This window comes from Betta splendens, chromosome 10 (genome assembly GCF_900634795.4).
Source record: "Betta splendens chromosome 10, fBetSpl5.4, whole genome shotgun sequence".
In the NCBI taxonomy this organism is placed as follows: domain Eukaryota; kingdom Metazoa; phylum Chordata; class Actinopteri; order Anabantiformes; family Osphronemidae; genus Betta; species Betta splendens.
Genome location: NC_040890.2, coordinates 5012753 through 5029212, shown reverse-complemented (window position 1 = coordinate 5029212; position 16460 = coordinate 5012753). Strand labels below are relative to the sequence as shown.

Here is a 16460-nt window from a genome sequence, read left to right as displayed (position 1 = left end):
TTTCATAAGTGATCAGGTCCCAGGTTCAAGCCCTCCAGAGCACCAAGTGTGTCCTTGAGTAATACACTTTTGCACTAGCTCTCCAGGCACTGCACTGTGGCTGCCCACTGCTCCCCTCAGGATGGGTAAAATGCAGAGGGTAATTCCTCAATGTGGGATCAGTAAAGGCAGACATCACTACCAGAAGTTAATTTGGCTCCATAGAGAATTATTCAAGTGCTCTGTGAAAAGTATTTTTATGGGGAAGAACTTGTTTTGATTTATGTAGTTTCGTTTCGTTTACAAACGTATACACCTAATGAAATGAACTCCCCCTGTAAAGACAAGAAGAACCGGTAATGTGCGGCGCTATGTTGATAGACTTTCTGTTCTACGGTAGTTCGTGTGCTCTAGCTCGTCCTTAGATCACCTTCTCCTTCTCAATCTCATCATTCGCGCAGCGAGCGTCTGTCTGTGGCGTAAAGCGCCCGTCATATACCGCAGGCGCAGCACGGCGCTCCATACATTGCGCAACACATTCCATTTCTCCGCCTTCTCGCGAGCAGCGCTCGCCACAGCGGAGAAGCCGTTCACGCAGCAGCAGCAGCAGCAGCAGCAGCTTTCACAGCGTAGCCCGGAGAGCAGCGATGTTTGCCTGCAGAGCAGCGTGGCGGAGGTGCGGGCCGTTGGCTCGGGGAGCCGCCTACAGGTTGCCGCAACACGGTGAGTTTCAGCAGCCACAAACGAGCGTGACAGGAGCCGCCGAACTACGCGGTACGCTGCGTGGCGCGGAGCAGGACACTTTGTGCCCACGGGAGGAATGCGTCCGCGTGGCTGCGATCCCTGAGCCTGGCCACATTCGTTTGTGTTCACGGGAGATGGCTGCCGTGTCCTCTGCCGATAATCCGCTTGTTTACCAAAGGGTTAGTCTCACAGTAGTTCAGCTGAAGTATCTTGCACGTTTACGTGACAGGCGACCTCTGCTTTCCGACATCACTGTCGTTCAAAGCCTTTAATTATTAGAATAATAAATATATGCGATCGACATTTGTATGTGACCTTCACTGACTGACGGCAGCGTAAAACATGGTCGTGGTCACGTGGAGTGCGTGTGTGACAGCGGACAGTCTGTAAAGGGCAGAAGCAGCTGTATGTTGAACCACCTTGTGGACAGAGCTGCTTCGTGAGAACAGTCACCTTTCTTTATTCAGTGATAATATGTAGTCTATTATTCTGACTTTTGTTGCTGTGTTTTGCTAGTTTGACCTTTAACCCTCAACTCAGGGTGACGACCCCTGTGCTGCCAGCTGTGGCCTGGCTGCTTCTCTCCAAAGTTCCAACAGTTAGTAACACGAGGACCTGCCTCTCAAAACGTGTGGTTTGCTCAGTGATTGGACTCCAGGCCAGATACTAATTAAACCTTAAATGTCAGAAATCGGTTGTATTTGACAACTGCTTCATTTGGGCTCTTGAGCTCAAGTCCATTTAAAGGGTTATGGTGCTGAAAGGAGGCAACACGGGTTAAGAGGTCACAGGATTTGCGTGTGATACCTGAGCTCCAAGCTCAACCTGCTTGCTCCATCTGAAATGCTAGGATAAGTGCTGCCTTGTAGAGGACGTTTGTAGAAACAGAACAGTGCTTCAGTGGTATCATTGACAGACCCCCTTCAGATGGCTACAACACAGTCTCTTCTAATGATCAGTCTCTCATAGTTTTAGCATTTATGGGTACTCTCCTGTTCTAACCTGTGACATTGTCCAGGGACAACCAGTCAGGCCCCCAGTAAGTCCCAGCACATATGAACTGTTAGTGGAGTCGGTAGCGAAAAGGTGAAGATTCTGATCCAGTCTGACGTGTCGTTCCCAGTCTGAGCTGTGGGATCAGTTGGTTTGACTTGTTACTCACCTGAAATTGCTTTACATTACGTACTCTTTGTTCCTCAAATAAGTACATAGTGATCGTCCACAAAACCTGCTTAAGAACCTTATGAATCACTTTTATATTTTATATATTTATATTTTATATGTGAAAAGTGCTATATAAATAAAGTTTACTTACTTATTTACATTGCTATAATGTTTGAAGCATGGTTGAGAAGTAGGCTTCTGGAGCTGAGGCTTATAGGTATATCATTCCTACTTCATAGTAGTACACACTAAATCAGTGACACCTCATTGATCTAACATGTGAACTTTAACCCTTTCCAGCCATGCAACGGCAGATGTCATCTGTTCCCGGTGGGTCAAGGGAGTACCTGATCTATGCTGTGCTATGTGGTGGAGCCTTTGTTGGTGCCGTGTCATATGTAAGTTCTTCTTTAAGCTTCAGGGCATTTGATCGTAATAAGCCAAACAGGCTTGACAAGGCTAACGGCATGTTCTCAACAACAGCAGCTGCTCAAATAGCTTCTCCTCTGTCTGCAGGCGTACAACAACGTGGTCGCAGACAACGCCAGGTATGCTGAACGCATGGCACAACTCAATGCCAAATTAGAGGCAGAGTGGGTGCCTAAACCATGGCCACCTAAGAGTAAGTACTTCTAATTCCAGCGAATCGCATGCCCCCCCCCCCAAAAAAAGCATACTGTAAGATAAACAGCCACAGCTGGTTGGTTTTATTAAAGTTGTATGTAAGGTTAAATCAGGCTAGGGATTTGGCCTCAGGCACTGTGAAAGGAGCAGAACAACATCAAGAACTGTTCAGAGTTCACCTAGCTCCATAGTCGCCATGTTTGCCTACGATTGTGTAAAGAACTTGAACTTCAGCTGTATGACATAACTCTGCTGTCATGTAATCTGGTATAGCTGTTAGTTCACCGTTTTCCAGAGACTGATTAGTCAAATCAGCAGTGTCATCGGTTTCCTGTTTCTGTGACATCACTAATAGTAGTGACAACACAGTCACTAAGTAACAGAAAATGTGAGTAGATAGTTCTCACTCATGTCTGTCCCCCAGGATTTTCACAAATGTGAATGCTGTCCTTTGGGCAGAGTTTACCCAGTTTTTTTCCCCATAAATTCTTGTATAGTTTTATTCACATTACAATCGTCTAAATGTTCCTTGTAGTAGTAGTAGTAGTAGTAGTAGTAGTAGTAGTAGTAGTAGTAGTAGTAGTAGTAGTAGTAGTAGTAGTAGTACAGTAGTAGTAGAAGATGTTTAAGATAATTGGTCCAGCAACATATTCCCCGCTCACCTAGTTGACCCACCACTCTGTCTTTACTGAGATTCGGCCTCATGTATATGTATGTACACACATTAAGGGCAGACTTACGGCAGTCGTGTGTGACATGTCTAAATGCACTCTTTCTCCATTTACAGGCAAGGATGATGAAGATGGTGAGTACCATAATTAGTAATTTTCACTGCCTGATGGCACCTAATGCTTACTAAACATTGACCTGATCAAAGGAACGACAGCATGGGGAAATGGCTTGTATTCATCAGTCTGAGATCACAAGTTGTATTAATGTGATTTAATCTAAGCACTGCATTTTTAATCACACACAAAGATTTGTTAGCCAAGGTTACATTAAAGAGCTGGGCGAAGCTCACAGGTTGCTGGTCATTGGGAAAGTTCTATACATCACACGATTAGTCATAAATACATTTACAGTTAGGGAAAAATGATTTGAACCCCATGCTGACCACCATGTTAGAACCATCTCTACTTCGCTCCACTGGACTACAACCCCTCCCTGGCCTCAGGAAACATGAATTAGAGAACTAAACCATAAAAGTAGAATAAATTTCAGAGTTGCTGTTTTGGACTCAGTACCTAAGAAGGTGGCCGGTGCAGCACAGTGTGCGTAGACGTTTGAACATGTGTCCTCCTTGTTGACCTCAGGCTTCATTCACTAATGTGACCCACTGGACCCCTTTTGTCCCTCATTGTGTTCCTCACCTACCTTGGTAGGAGTAGTCAAATAGAAACAGAGCTTTGCACCATTTCGAGCTCAGGTCAGGTAGCGGACCACTGAGGCATACTGCTGACTTTGGAGAGGCTTCCTCTCATAACCTTTGATTGACCTTCAGCACATTTTGCTCAGCGTATATCCATTTTTAACTGTAGTTGAACTTAGATTCAAGAACTTAGAGAGTGACTGTAAATAAATATTTCCTATTTCTCTAACCGTCTCTCTTTGCTCTTTTCAGCTAATGCTAAAGCTAAGGTCCTCTGTGGCCGCATGGATATTCGTCCTAGATCTACACTGGATGTGAACAAGAAAAAGTCCCTTTCTTCCCTTTTCCTCTTCTCCTCTACTGCAAAAAGAATCCTCTTCTAAGCTTAAGCCTCTGGGTAATGCTGTGACTACTGGTCTGACACCTTTTTCATTCTGAATGAGCTCAGTGAGCAAATTAGTTTCAACCTTATTTTTGTTTCTTCATTAAAATTACTTCCATCTCACGGCTGATAAAACATTACATGCACCAGACATCAGATCCCTGCAGTGAACCCAAGTGTGTTAGATACAGGTGACAACGCTTCCTCATGGTCTTAAGGCAATCGATTCCTTTGCCAGTGGCATCAAGAAAACTTGAGCTGAAGCTTAAAGAAGCACAACCCTGTCTGTGCCTGCCTGCTTGCTTGCCTGCCTGCCTGCCTGCCTGTCTGTCTCTGTCTATCTGCCCCCAACCCCTCCCCCCCGCTTTGTCTCTCATCCTACTAGTCTTTCCGTTTGCATGTAGTGAATACGTCTCCTCTTGTTTCTGGCCTGGTTTGGTCCAGTCTAGTGGGGCATGTCCTTGGCCCGGCACTAGGTCCGTCCACAGGGCTGTCATTAGCTGTGTTTTGGTTTGCTGTTGTAGACACAGGCTGCCACTCAGTCCTCGGGGCTCTGTCTCAGCCTGGGGCTCTGTCTCTGTCTGCTTCAGGAAGTTGAATCCATTCAAGATTCAGGAAGCTTAAGGAAGCTGAATGATTTCTAGATCTGGCGTGCTGGCCTCAGATCCAAACCTTTAAGTTGTTAATGTTTCTATCAAGTCTAAATTTTGAGGTGATCATATCATAGCCCATATTCACAAAGGGTCAGCTAAATGTTTTTCCACATTCCATAACAAATGTTAGTCAGATGTTGTAAGCCACAAAACATGGCCTGACCCATAAACCTTGAGTATGGAGAGGGACTGTTCCTCAGAGAGTTTATTTACTGCTACACTGAACCAATGTCCTGGTGGACTGTAAATGTATAGCTGAGGTCAAAATAAGGTGCTTCTCAATTTATCACTTCTATCCCATTTTCTGACTAGTTCTCACAAAATTGGAAAGTTTAAGCAGCCTTCTTTCCATTGTTTTGTTTCACATGCCTTGGATGGAAATCCAGCTACATTATAATAACATTATTAATATGACTGTGTAATGCATTTTTAAAGTGATCTAGATAATCTTTGATATATGATATGTTAATTGCTTGTGCAGACTGCACCAATGATGACTTTTATTTAACACTAGTGGCTGCCAAACTAGTGCTCTTGTAAACAGTGTCTGGTTCTTGCAGGTGGAGAGGAAGAACCAACTGGAAGGAGTGATGTTGAGGAACATGAGGCTGCAGTTGCTGACAGCGCAGCAGAGGTTGAGGTCATGACCGAAGCTCCGGAGGTCGTGGCCGAAGCTCCGGAGGTCGTGGCCGAAGCTCCGGAGGTCGTGGCTGAAGCTCCGGAGGTCGTGGCCGAAGCTCCTGAGGTCGTGGCCGAAGCTCCTGAGGTCGTGGCCGAAGCTCCCGAGGTTACGCAGGAGGTGCAGGCAGTTGCAGAAGTGGCTGAAGCTGTGGAGGAGGCTGCCCAGGAACTGGTCATCACTTCTGAGGAGCCTGAAAGCACTGGTACGACTTCTTCACTTGAAGAGCAGGCAACTGTCTCCGAGGCCTGAGGTTCTGCTAATTCACTGCAGGAATGATGGCATGAACAGACACAAACTTAATTATCTATAGACCAGTTTAATTAAAGGCTTCACAGTGGGTGGTTTTGTGTCTAACAAAACTGAAAACGATAAAACGTGATGTACAACACTTCCTGTAGAATCACAAGGCTAGCAGTTTTCCCTCTTCTTGAACATTCTCTCTCGTCTTGAACATTCTCTCTCGTCTTCCTAAGAATATGTCTTTTCTCATATTTATTGCAGAGTGTATGAAAGGCAGCACTCTGTAGGGTTTTTTTCACAGAAAATGACATAGCATAGGTTCCTGCTGATGTCTGTATTTGCTCCAGTTAAATATAACCCCCTGGGCAGGTCCTGTGATTTGACGTTAACGTCAGTAAGATCTTAACGCAACGCTCATTTACAGTTATGGGTAAAATAAATGTGATCACTGTGAACATATCAAAAATTCACATCAGCACTGGTTTCTTGCAGTTCTTAGCCAAAGCTCCATCCTTTACATGCACATCTGCAGAAACGCCTCGGACCTCCATCTGTATCTCATCCATTTGTATCTTTGTTGCATTATGCCATAAGACAAAACACTGTATTATTCCATTAGGCTTCAATGATGCACTATTATGCCAGGTATCATGGTGTATCTTCAGCAGGATGACACACAGACACGATGTACAAACTACTGCTAGAGTGTGTTTGTTTCCTGAAGAGACTGTGAAACACAATAGGTTGAGATGTGATCATATATTTATTTTGCTCACAACTGAATGAGCATTGTGAACATCATATGGTAAATAATTCAGCCATACAATAAAGCTTTTTACCAAACCACAAAGGTTTACTGCAGTCATTGATTTGTCTGACTTGTGATGATCTTTATATTTCATTGTCTTCACAAGTTTCTTATATTGATTTTCATGTATTAGAAGTAATTTTCTGTAACACCTTAAGGTAATTGACCAACACAGTCCTGCCCTAGTAGCTGCTCAGGTGTTTCATGCGTTCCGCATTTAATGCTGCATAACTGGGGATCTATTTGTCATTTTTATGACCTATATTTATTAGCGGCATCAAATCCTTTGCACCTTCGAATTTGTCACACCCAACAACTGACCACCTTTGGGTCAGTGGTAGCTGTATGAAAGCATAACTAGCATCAGTGATCTTTGAATGGCTGGCTTTTTGTGTTGCAGTGCTGCTGGCAGCTGCCTCAACTCTGGAGGTACAGAAGATGGTTGAAGGGCAAGAAGAGTGGGTGCCAGTAGATCCTGTTGAAAGAAATGGGGCTACTAAGTTAGCAACAGAGGATGTAGTGGTAATAGAACCTGCACCAAAAACAGAAACTGCTGCACTAATTAACGTTACACCAGCAGAAGAGACTCCTGTACCAGTGGATGTTGCACCAGCTGAGATTGCACCAGTTGATTTTGCACCAGATCAAGTTGCCCCAGTTGATGTTACACCAGCAGAAGATGCTCCTGTACCAGTTGATGTTGCACCAGCTGATGTTACACCAGCAGAAGATGCTTCAGTACCAGTAGATGTTGCACCATTAGGGTTTGCACCCGTTGAGGTTACACCAGTTGATATTGCACCAGCTCAGGTTGCCCCAGTTGATGTTGAACCAGCAGAAGATGCTCCTGTACCAGTGCATGTTGCACCAGCTGAGATCGCACCAGTTGATATTGCACCAGCTCAGGTTGCCCCAGTTGATGTTGCACCAGCAGAAGATGCTCCTGTACCAGTAGATGTTGCACCAGCTGAGATTGAACCAGTTGATGTTGCACCAGATCAAGTTGCCCCAGTTAATGTTACACCAGCAGAAGATGCTCCTGTACCAGTGGATGTTGCACCATCTGGGTTGGCACCAGTTGATGTTGCACCAGTGGAAGAAAATGTTCCTGTACACGTTGAGGTTACACCAGCAGAAGATGATGTTCCTGTACCAGTTAATGTTACACCAGCAGAAGAGGGTTCTGTACCAATGGATGTTGTACCAGCTGAGATTGCACCAGTTGAAGTTGCACCCGCAGAAGATGCTTCAGTACCAGTGGATGTTGCACCAGCAGAGGAGTCTCTCTCAGCAGCTAAGGAAGCAGCAGCAGAAGAGGCTCCTACACTGGCTGTTGCAGTCATTGTTGAAGCCTCAGAACCAGTTGTTGTTGGACCAGATGAGGAGGTTTTGTTAATACCTGACCAGACCCATGCAGTCGTTGAAGAGGCTACAGCACTAATGGGGGAAGAAACCTCACTGGAAGAAGTGGCCACCAGCACAGCTGCGGGCCCTGTGGAAAACCTGGCAGAAGATTCTGAAGCAAAGTACATTGTTGTTGTTCTGGAGGGGAAACCCAAAGCAGAAAAGATGCCCAAGGTTTTGGGAGTGAGTCCTATGACTGGAAGGGTCATCCCGGCTCCGGATGACGAGGAAGTCCCCATGTCGGAGGTATCACGTAATGTTTTATTGATGAACGGATCCATCTTAGTGCATTAGAGCCTTTTTACAGGGATAGTGGGCAGTGCTAAATACAGGTGCATCACTCCTAACACTTTGCAGTGTAAGTCTCCCCAGCAGCGGTCACATCGACATGCACCTTACGCTAGTCAGTTGCTGTGATCCCCTCAGACCAGGGTCAGATATTTGCTTTCCTTTATAGAGAAATAGGGTGATTTGTCCTTGCCAGAATAAGTACAGGATTAGTAATACAAGGTTTTGTACCACTCTAACCTGGATTTCTAAATTTGGCTGCCCAGGGGAGGCGACGTCTTCTTAGGATGCAAATGCAGTAGTTTCTGAGTACTGAGTCTTTCCTTAAATGGTAAGAGTGTGCTTGATGTCTAACATCCTCAGCAGGTTAGACAAAATGTTCAGTGCTCTGCGTTCACCTTGGTTCTTCTTTCTTCCTCACAGTAAGCAGATCATAAGGATGACTTCCTGCCCTGCAGAAGAGGAGGTTGTGCCTTTCTCCTGTTTTCACCCTGAAACACTTCCATGTAGCTTGATATTAATGACAGGATGTACACTGTTTAGACCAGTGCCAGTTTGATGGAACCAACACAGTAGCAGTGGTTTCCATAATAAACACAATTCTTTTGTAGTTACATTTCCTGTTACATCTGTGAATTGTAGTATTTACAGCTATCTGAGCCTGTTAGTCACTGTGTTTAGTCAGAAATCACTCCACTCTATCATGTCCTGGTACCTGGCATCTATGAGCCTGTTAGGCAGGTATCAGCTTCTGCTACTCTGGCTAAGGACATGAACATACGTTATTTTTGTTTACTTTCTGTGAAGTAACACTTTGGGCTAAATGGCTTTCCTCAATGTAGCTGTCTTTCTACCTCAGTTTTCCTTGTGTTTTCACACTACACACCTACCCTAGATCCCAGTTTTATAGTTCCTGAGCCAAAAACAATCTTCCATGTTCAATAAAAGCATATTATTTCTAAGCCAAACAACTAGTCCTTTGTGTGGTCTAACTGGAAGAAACTGAACTAAATGTTGCTGTGTCTTGTATTGTGTCTTTCAACAAACTAGTAAACACATTAGAGACTGGAGTGTGTTCATGTTTCACCCACAGAGAGCAGAACATCGGCTGTTTCTCTCTGTCCATTCAGTGTTAAGTTACTGTTTATCAGATAAATATATGAGAAATATGCAAAGATGTGTACTTTTTCTTTCACATTTCATTTCCTGTTTTGTTTCTGGCTTTGTTACTTGGTATACCCTGTTCCAGACCGATTACTGAGGCCAGAGTTCAGGGTTGCCTGTTGTAACCACGAAATCTATATATTTTAATTGTGGAACCTGAAACAGCTGAAGGGGATGTACTTGCTGAACAGTCTATATGCAAGTTTTGGGAAGTGTCTGAAATTCATCATATTTATGGTAACTCCCGTCCAAATTAATGATATGAAGGGAGGTTCAAGGGGCAAGAATTTAGTACTTCACTGAACACAAAAAAATAGCCTCGACCCTACAATCCTGGCAGGGAGATTTGGACTTCATATCTGCTAACCATCCACACATGACCTCCTTTAGATGAAAACGTTCTGTTTTCCACTGATTCACACGAAGGAGAACATGCTCCACCTGATGGAGAAGACGAGGACTGAAGCTTCATGATTCGCATTTGCAGAAATACCTGGGAGCTAAAGTTCAGCAATAGGAAAAGCAGGCGTAAACAAAAACGAGAATAAATATGGCCAAGAAAGCAAAAAACGCAAATAAGCAGGAAACCCATGACCAGAAAACTCCTGAGCATCTCAGCTCCTTCTACAACACCAGAGCAAGACTAAGATTAATGTAGGACATTACAGATACAATACGTATAACCAATTGTTCTAGGTTCATGTAACTTTAGTATATTATATAAGTATATTCTTACAGAACATGACGTCGAAGCAGCATTTTCATAGAACTGTTACAAAGTAGGAGTGATGGATGTATGGGGCAGTTACTGACAGTGTACAACAAACACATTATTTAACACGTTAGTACATACGTACATAAGTGTTTCTCATCCCACGCTTGGCCTCTTTTGTAAAGCTTTATTTTTGGCTTTTCCATTAGTTCTTATTAGTTACTTAGAGTTGAGCAAATCGTGTGCCTTTTAAATTGGGAAGGAGGGAATACATACCAATCTGTGCGCATGTGTGTATAGGTGTCCTGTTAGTCCTTTTGGTTTCCGGTTTGTCGCTATGTGTTGCGCGCAATCAATAGCAGGCAAACCAAATTTGTTAATTAATGTAGTTTTGTAAATATTGAATCCAAAGGCGCTTATTTTGGACGCCGCTCCGTTTTCCAGCGGCTAACGGTTGTTGTTGTTGTTGTTGGAGGGGGTTTGTCCCATGACGTCACGGCGGCCTGCGCTTTGACCCGTTGGATCGGCTGTAGCGAAGAGGCGGCGCGCCGGAAGGCTACGGTTTAGCAAGCGACGAGCAGAATCCAAACAGTAGTTCAGAGGCTTTACGCGCGTTCACCTACTGGGGTCTGCACAGGACGTGTCTAAGTGTCCGCAAGGTGAATTTTTAAGGATCGAGGACTTGCAAACGTTTGTTTTTGCGAAGAAGTAAACGTTTTGGCCTTCTCAACTTTGCTAACGTTAGCTAACAGGCCCAGCTAGCGCTAGCCGTGGTGCTTACTTCACTAGCAACAGCAAAACAAGGTAGGGAAGGAAACTCACTACATTACTATCAGTGGGCTCCACCTGATCACACCTCAAACATTTAAAACGTTGTTGTTTTATTTGTTGACAACTCTTTTTTCCATTGTGTGCACTTTCATAAAATTGTGTGTAGTTTTCTGTTCGCTTGTTGTCTGCTAACTGTTTCGTGCTAGGCTTTGCTAACTTATTAGACTGGACGAGATATCTGCCTAAAAGCAGTGTGTGTCTTAATTGATTCCTTATTGTTTTAATTATGATGAGTTACACGAGATTCCTAGTGTAAGTGGGTATGTTGGAAACGTTTTGTTAAGTAGATAGCAGAACAAGTAGTTAGCTTGTAGAGTTTTGAACTGTAGCCCGCTCAGAAAGTAAACATTAGCCTGTGCGTTGAGGATGATCGGTGCCTGGAGTCTGTCAGAAACAGCAGCCCACACAGATTCGAATTTACTGAAGCTGATACTTAGCCCAAAGTTCCGCTGTAATGCACCGTACTGTGAGCTAATTGTTTTTTTATGATTATTGTAAAGAATGAACTGTCAGATCAATCTATTGATTCATACCAGAATAAGTGAAGGTAAATCGGTACCAAAGCTTAGCTTAACTCACATGCTAACAATTACATATTGTTTAGGCTCTATATTTCTGCTATTATGCTCTGTCCTTGGCTATTACAGCATATCACAGGTGTCGATCTGCTCAGTGATCATATAATAAACTTTCAGATCAGGTGTGTTGCACAACATTGGTAGCGAACGAATTTATTTCTTGAGTTTTATCGATTTGTTTAGTTAGACTTTTGACGGATGCGTGAGTAAGTGTAAACTAAAAAGCCTTTTTCTTCACACTGAAGTTACCAAATCTGTCTTTGTAATCAAATTAAAGTCTACATCACTAGGGGTTAAGTCGTAAGGATACCAAGGACCACTGGAAACTCACAGGCAAAACGACACAACCAATGTACTGCACTGTATGTGTTTTTACAGAGACACTGCATGTTTATTTTTGAAGCAAATATGTGATTTGAGTGTGTGTTTTAATACCTCTTTATTTTATGTTGTGGATGATGTATGTATTTCAGAACTGTTGGTGCTCCCTTTGTTGACTGTCTCTGAATTTGTTAGGAATGAGTGATGACCTCTGTGGTAGTGTCAGACAGTGGAGGGAACATAGTGGAGTATGTCACCGTGGTGGAGGAGCCCCAGCAGGTAAGCCCAGACTGTTTGTCATTTCATTTACAACAAAGAAAAGTAGTAAAGGTCTTGTTACAGAACATAGATATTGTGCCCAGGGACGTGTGATGTGACTAGTGTTTTCACTTTTTTCATTGGCACACAGCTTTTAATAATATTCCTGTTAAGGATTACAAACAATATGATACTGGTCGGTCAGAAGGTGCATTAGCTGGTGGCTACAAGGCCAAATCAAGTTAGTAAAAAGAACCATACCTAGGGCATACTAACTGTAACAGCTCACCTAATGACCTAGAACACTTGAGTGGTAACAATGTGTGATGTGCGCTGGCTCACTAGTCTTGAGCTTTGTCAGCTGAGACCCGCCATCACAGAGAGCATATGAGCAGAAGAGGCTGCAGTAGAAAATCAATTCTGCTCTAGGGTTAGTGTTTTTAAGAATATGAATGCAACCAACACACATACATCTATGACATTAAGAGCACACCGAGAGAGAGATCAAGAAGAAACCTTTGTGCACTAACTTATAGTATTTTGTTTAGGAATGTCAATGATTGCATTGTCTTTGGCCATTATTTCAGTTCAGACTGAAGAAAAAACAATCTTACTATTTTGGAATCATTTAAAACTTTGTAGTGTGAGCAGCTTCCCGCTGAGGAGGAGGAGGATGAAGAGATGGTCCAGCAGGAGTCAGAGGCAGTGATCGTAGAGGGCGGTGAGGAGGTGGAGGAGGCTGTGGAAGAGGAGGAGGCGGTGGTGTTGCAGGAGGACAGCTGCCCAGCAGTGATTGTGGAGGAAATACCCAGCACCCAGGTGGAGGAGTGCTACTCAGCCCAGGTGTTGGTCTATGATGACGAGACATACCTGATGCAAGATGTGGCAGAGGAGCAGGAGGTGGTCACTGAGGTGGCTGAGACTGGTAAGGCTCAATTCTTGAATGTCAGATCTGCCTTGAGTTGCTGGCTGTCCATATTATTTTGTGTAGTCTCCGTATAAGAACTTAAACTATAAAACCAGGTAGTTATGGGTAATTTTTAACTGCATCCAAATTTTGCAGGAGTTGTTTCTCTAAGAGCTCTAAGTAAGACACAACATTCAGAGTGCCTGTAGAGATCTGTCTAGAAGATTGACTTTGATGTCAAATTAACAACATAGTTGTTTGGATTTGTAAGAAATTGGGTGCAGCTGTTCCTTTTAATTTGTCAGATATAAATCTGCAAGACACAAGCTGTCCACGCTCTGCTGGCAGGAATAACGTATGGCCCAGATGACAGGAAACAGGAAGGAAGGAACAGACTGCCAATGCAAAGCACAAACAAGGAAGTCTGCATTTCAAAATAGTTGCAGCTCTGTTGAAAATGCAGCAGTCTTTCACCTGACTCGGAATCCTTGTTTCCTTGTTACATGGAGTAACTCAGTAAGCATGTGTGGTTCAGTCTGCTGACTGAGTTTGTCTGTCTCTTGTCTGTAGTGGAAATGTCGGGTCAAGACATTGTGTGTTTTGACAAAACGTTTGAAGCAGCTGAGGCTCTTCTCCACATGGAGTCTCCTGGAGGATTACACAGTGAACGCAACACAGGTAATCAGATGTCCAGTGCTTGGCAGGCTGATGCAGACAACCAGTGCATCATAGAACAATTTTTAGCTGCAGAACTTTTCTACATGTAAGGAAACTAGTGCTGATATTAAGAGTCTGGTCTTTGGACACGTCTCTGATGTTCTTGGTCCAAAGTCAAGTGGAAGTGTGAACTTGGGGATTTGTTTGGCTCCAGCAGAGGATGTGATGATGGAGACGGTGGTAGAAGTGTCTACAGAGTGTGGGCCCATAGAGGAAGAGTCCTTCCCCATTCCTCCTGACTGTGAGCCTGCTGTCAAGAAGAAGAGAGGAGGTTGGTGTTGGTCCAGAGGACTCAAAGCTAAAGCCCATTACATGCTGTTCTGTCTGTGAGCGCTCACTTTTAGCCATAGTAAACATTTAGACACTTTTTTGTTTTACTTTTGAATTGAAAATTATCTATTTTCTATTCAGTCAGTAGCAATTTCATATTTAAAACTGCACTGCAAAGAGAGACTGTCTAACACAATAACCCTTCCTTTGGATCAAAGCTCAATTAATTGCTAGATTAATAACATACAAACATAGATAAATGCAACATGAGACAAACTGCCACAAGTCTTTCATTGGAAGTTATCATTTCAGCATGAAATCAAAGTGTCAAAGTTTTTTGAATTGATACAGTGGAACAAAACACAGTATTATGATATTTAAGTTTAGTACACCCCTAATAATAAACCTGTGTGTCGAGTGCAGGTGGACGCAAGCCCAAGACACACCAGCCTGCCTCCAATGGTTCCTTTGACCTGGGCATCAAAAAGAGGCCAAGGGAAGGCAAAGGTCCGTGATGGCTACAGTGGATCATCAGTGTAGAGACACAGGCTTGTATGTTGCTTCATGCCTTTGTGCTGTGTGCTTGTGTGTTTCAGGCAACACCACCTACCTGTGGGAATTTCTGCTAGAGCTGCTGCAAGATAAAAACACCTGTCCCAAGTACATTAAATGGATGCAGAGAGAGAAGGGCATCTTTAAACTGGTGGATTCCAAGGCGGTGTCCCGGCTGTGGGGAAAACACAAGAACAAGCCTGACATGAACTATGAGACCATGGGCCGAGCGCTGAGGTCAGGACTGTCAGGTGTGTGGGGAGTTCTTTCTGTCTGTTTGTCTGTCAGCATTAATGTGTGTGTGTGTGTGTGTATGTAGGTATTATTACCAACGTGGGATTCTGGCAAAGGTGGAGGGGCAACGTTTGGCCTACCAGTTTAAAGACATGCCCAAAAACATCCGTGTGATCGATGACGAAGAGGGTGACGAAGTAGAGGATGGGGAGGGGGTTGTTCTAGGCCAGCAACCGGCTCACCAGCAAGGCTCTGTCAGCCTGGTCACCAAGTCCCTCGCTGCCACCCAGCCACAGCAGACCTTCGTCACCGTCATCCCTAACAACGCCAGCAACAGGTCTGACGTGTTAGTTTTTATTATTAATCCCTCTCAGTCTTTGTCAAGGTTGTTTTCCTATTAGAAAATGAGACACTGCAATAGTGGTCATCTGGGCAATTGTAATGTCTTTCCTTTTCTGTGTTTCTGCAGGCCCATTCGAGCCATGCCAGTCGTAATGACTAACTCATTAGGTCAAATGACGTTAAACTCATCCCCAATCCTCACCACTACCACGGGAGTCCCAGTAACGGTGGCTAATGCCTCAGTCAGCGCGCCCCCTAAACTGGTGATCCAGGCTCTGCCCACCATGCTGCCTGCCGGTTCGAAGGCAGGAGAGAAGATCACCATAATCACGATTCCTGCCAACCAGCTGGCAACGCTCATGCAGGCCAATGCGTCAGGCCAAGTCACACAGCTCATTCAGGCTAAGCCTGTAGCTACACAACTAACACAAGCTTTCGGTAAACCTGCTGCAGGCACCGCACCTACGGTTCAGCTAACGGCAGGGCGATCAGCACCACAGCTCATCCTGGCCAAACCAGCAGCAGTGGCCCAGCCACTGCCTCAGCTTTCTGTTCAGGTAAGCCAAACTCAGCCCGTCCTGCCGAGAACCCACTCCCAAGACCCACAGCTGTCCAGTCAGCCTGACGCAGCACAATCAGAGGTTGAGGTGCTGCTTCCTTCCAGCTCACCAGCAACTGAAACCCTATCATCCTGAGAGGTCCTTCCCGAGTGAGGAGAGGTACAGGAAGTGACTGTGGACACTGTTGAGGAAGTGCAGGACACATTCCACACCTCCCTTCTCATTGGCTCATACTGAGAGCATAATGTGGCTCTCACCGTGGACCTGCGGAAGCACCACAAAGGATTAAAGGGACACATGGAGATCCTGCGTTCAAATGACGTGGGCAGCCTCGTATTGTAAATGAATGACATCTCCTTTTTGTAATCAAACGTAATATAATAAACCCGACAAGACTTTGTTGTAAATGGAAAAAGCATCTTTTGATACTCAGCGGAAATGTATCAGTACAGACATAGTATAAAATCCTTTCCTTGGTTCCTTTTCTGGTTTGTTTGTCTCCTTCTGCCAACACTTAGTGTCTTTTTTTACTGTTCTCAGAAAGGGAGTCTGCCTCCAGAGGAAAAAATGAATGACATGCTCCACATTTGAAGTATAATATCCTATTTTTTTCCTTGTACTCAGTGTATTGAAGTAGATTTTACTGAAACATATTATAAAAAAAAGAAATGTGAAAT

General features: G+C 44.2%; 2 protein-coding genes and 1 long non-coding RNA gene across 7 annotated transcripts; 2 read left to right on the top strand and 1 right to left on the bottom strand.

Moving 5' to 3' along the window:
- The first annotated feature begins 185 nt into the window (after window positions 1-185).
- mgarpa (mitochondria localized glutamic acid rich protein a) lies at window positions 186-9407 on the top strand. 4 transcript variants are annotated; one of them, XM_029165920.3, is made up of 8 exons: window positions 188-702; window positions 2188-2285; window positions 2404-2509; window positions 3299-3316; window positions 5476-5799; window positions 7046-8295; window positions 8604-8668; window positions 8761-9407. In XM_029165920.3, the coding sequence occupies exons 1-7, from the start codon at window positions 627-629 to the stop codon at window positions 8637-8639; spliced, it is 1908 nt and encodes a 635-aa protein (XP_029021753.1). In that variant the 5' UTR covers window positions 188-626; the 3' UTR covers window positions 8640-8668; window positions 8761-9407. The 4 variants fall into 4 exon arrangements, 3 of the variants coding, with proteins under 3 accessions (XP_029021751.1, XP_029021753.1, XP_029021754.1); XR_005898269.2 differs by having other exon boundaries at window positions 186-702; window positions 7046-8668; XM_029165921.3 differs by lacking the exon at window positions 8604-8668 and having other exon boundaries at window positions 192-702.
- Window positions 2581-10631, bottom strand: LOC129604799 (uncharacterized). The gene is made up of 2 exons (XR_008696021.1): window positions 10490-10631; window positions 2581-5861 (listed from the first exon to the last, which is right to left on the bottom strand). It is a non-coding gene; the product is annotated as an uncharacterized LOC129604799 (long non-coding RNA).
- Window positions 10632-10735: 104 nt separating this feature from the next.
- Window positions 10736-16459, top strand: elf2a (E74-like factor 2a (ets domain transcription factor)). 2 transcript variants are annotated; one of them, XM_029165923.3, is made up of 9 exons: window positions 10736-11017; window positions 12139-12222; window positions 12844-13126; window positions 13679-13786; window positions 13983-14096; window positions 14519-14602; window positions 14692-14884; window positions 14967-15218; window positions 15351-16459. In XM_029165923.3, the coding sequence occupies exons 2-9, from the start codon at window positions 12148-12150 to the stop codon at window positions 15916-15918; spliced, it is 1677 nt and encodes a 558-aa protein (XP_029021756.1). In that variant the 5' UTR covers window positions 10736-11017; window positions 12139-12147; the 3' UTR covers window positions 15919-16459. The 2 variants fall into 2 exon arrangements, with proteins under 2 accessions (XP_029021756.1, XP_029021755.1); XM_029165922.3 differs by having other exon boundaries at window positions 10738-11017; window positions 13980-14096.
- The last annotated feature ends 1 nt before the right edge of the window (window position 16460 follows it).

Excerpts from the sequence above, each read along its gene's own strand:
- mgarpa (XM_029165918.3), top strand. The coding sequence starts at position 627 with ATGTTTGCCTGCAGAGCAGCGTGGCGGAGGTGCGGGCCGTTGGCTCGG. Across the intron at positions 2,286-2,403 it reads TTGTTGGTGCCGTGTCATAT|GCGTACAACAACGTGGTCGC; the intron begins GTAAGTTCTTCT and ends CTCTGTCTGCAG. Across the intron at positions 5,800-7,045 it reads TGAGGAGCCTGAAAGCACTG|TGCTGCTGGCAGCTGCCTCA; the intron begins GTACGACTTCTT and ends TTTGTGTTGCAG.
- elf2a (XM_029165922.3), top strand. The coding sequence starts at position 12,148 with ATGACCTCTGTGGTAGTGTCAGACAGTGGAGGGAACATAGTGGAGTAT. Across the intron at positions 12,223-12,843 it reads TGGTGGAGGAGCCCCAGCAG|TGTGAGCAGCTTCCCGCTGA; the intron begins GTAAGCCCAGAC and ends AAAACTTTGTAG. Across the intron at positions 15,219-15,350 it reads CCTAACAACGCCAGCAACAG|GCCCATTCGAGCCATGCCAG; the intron begins GTCTGACGTGTT and ends GTGTTTCTGCAG.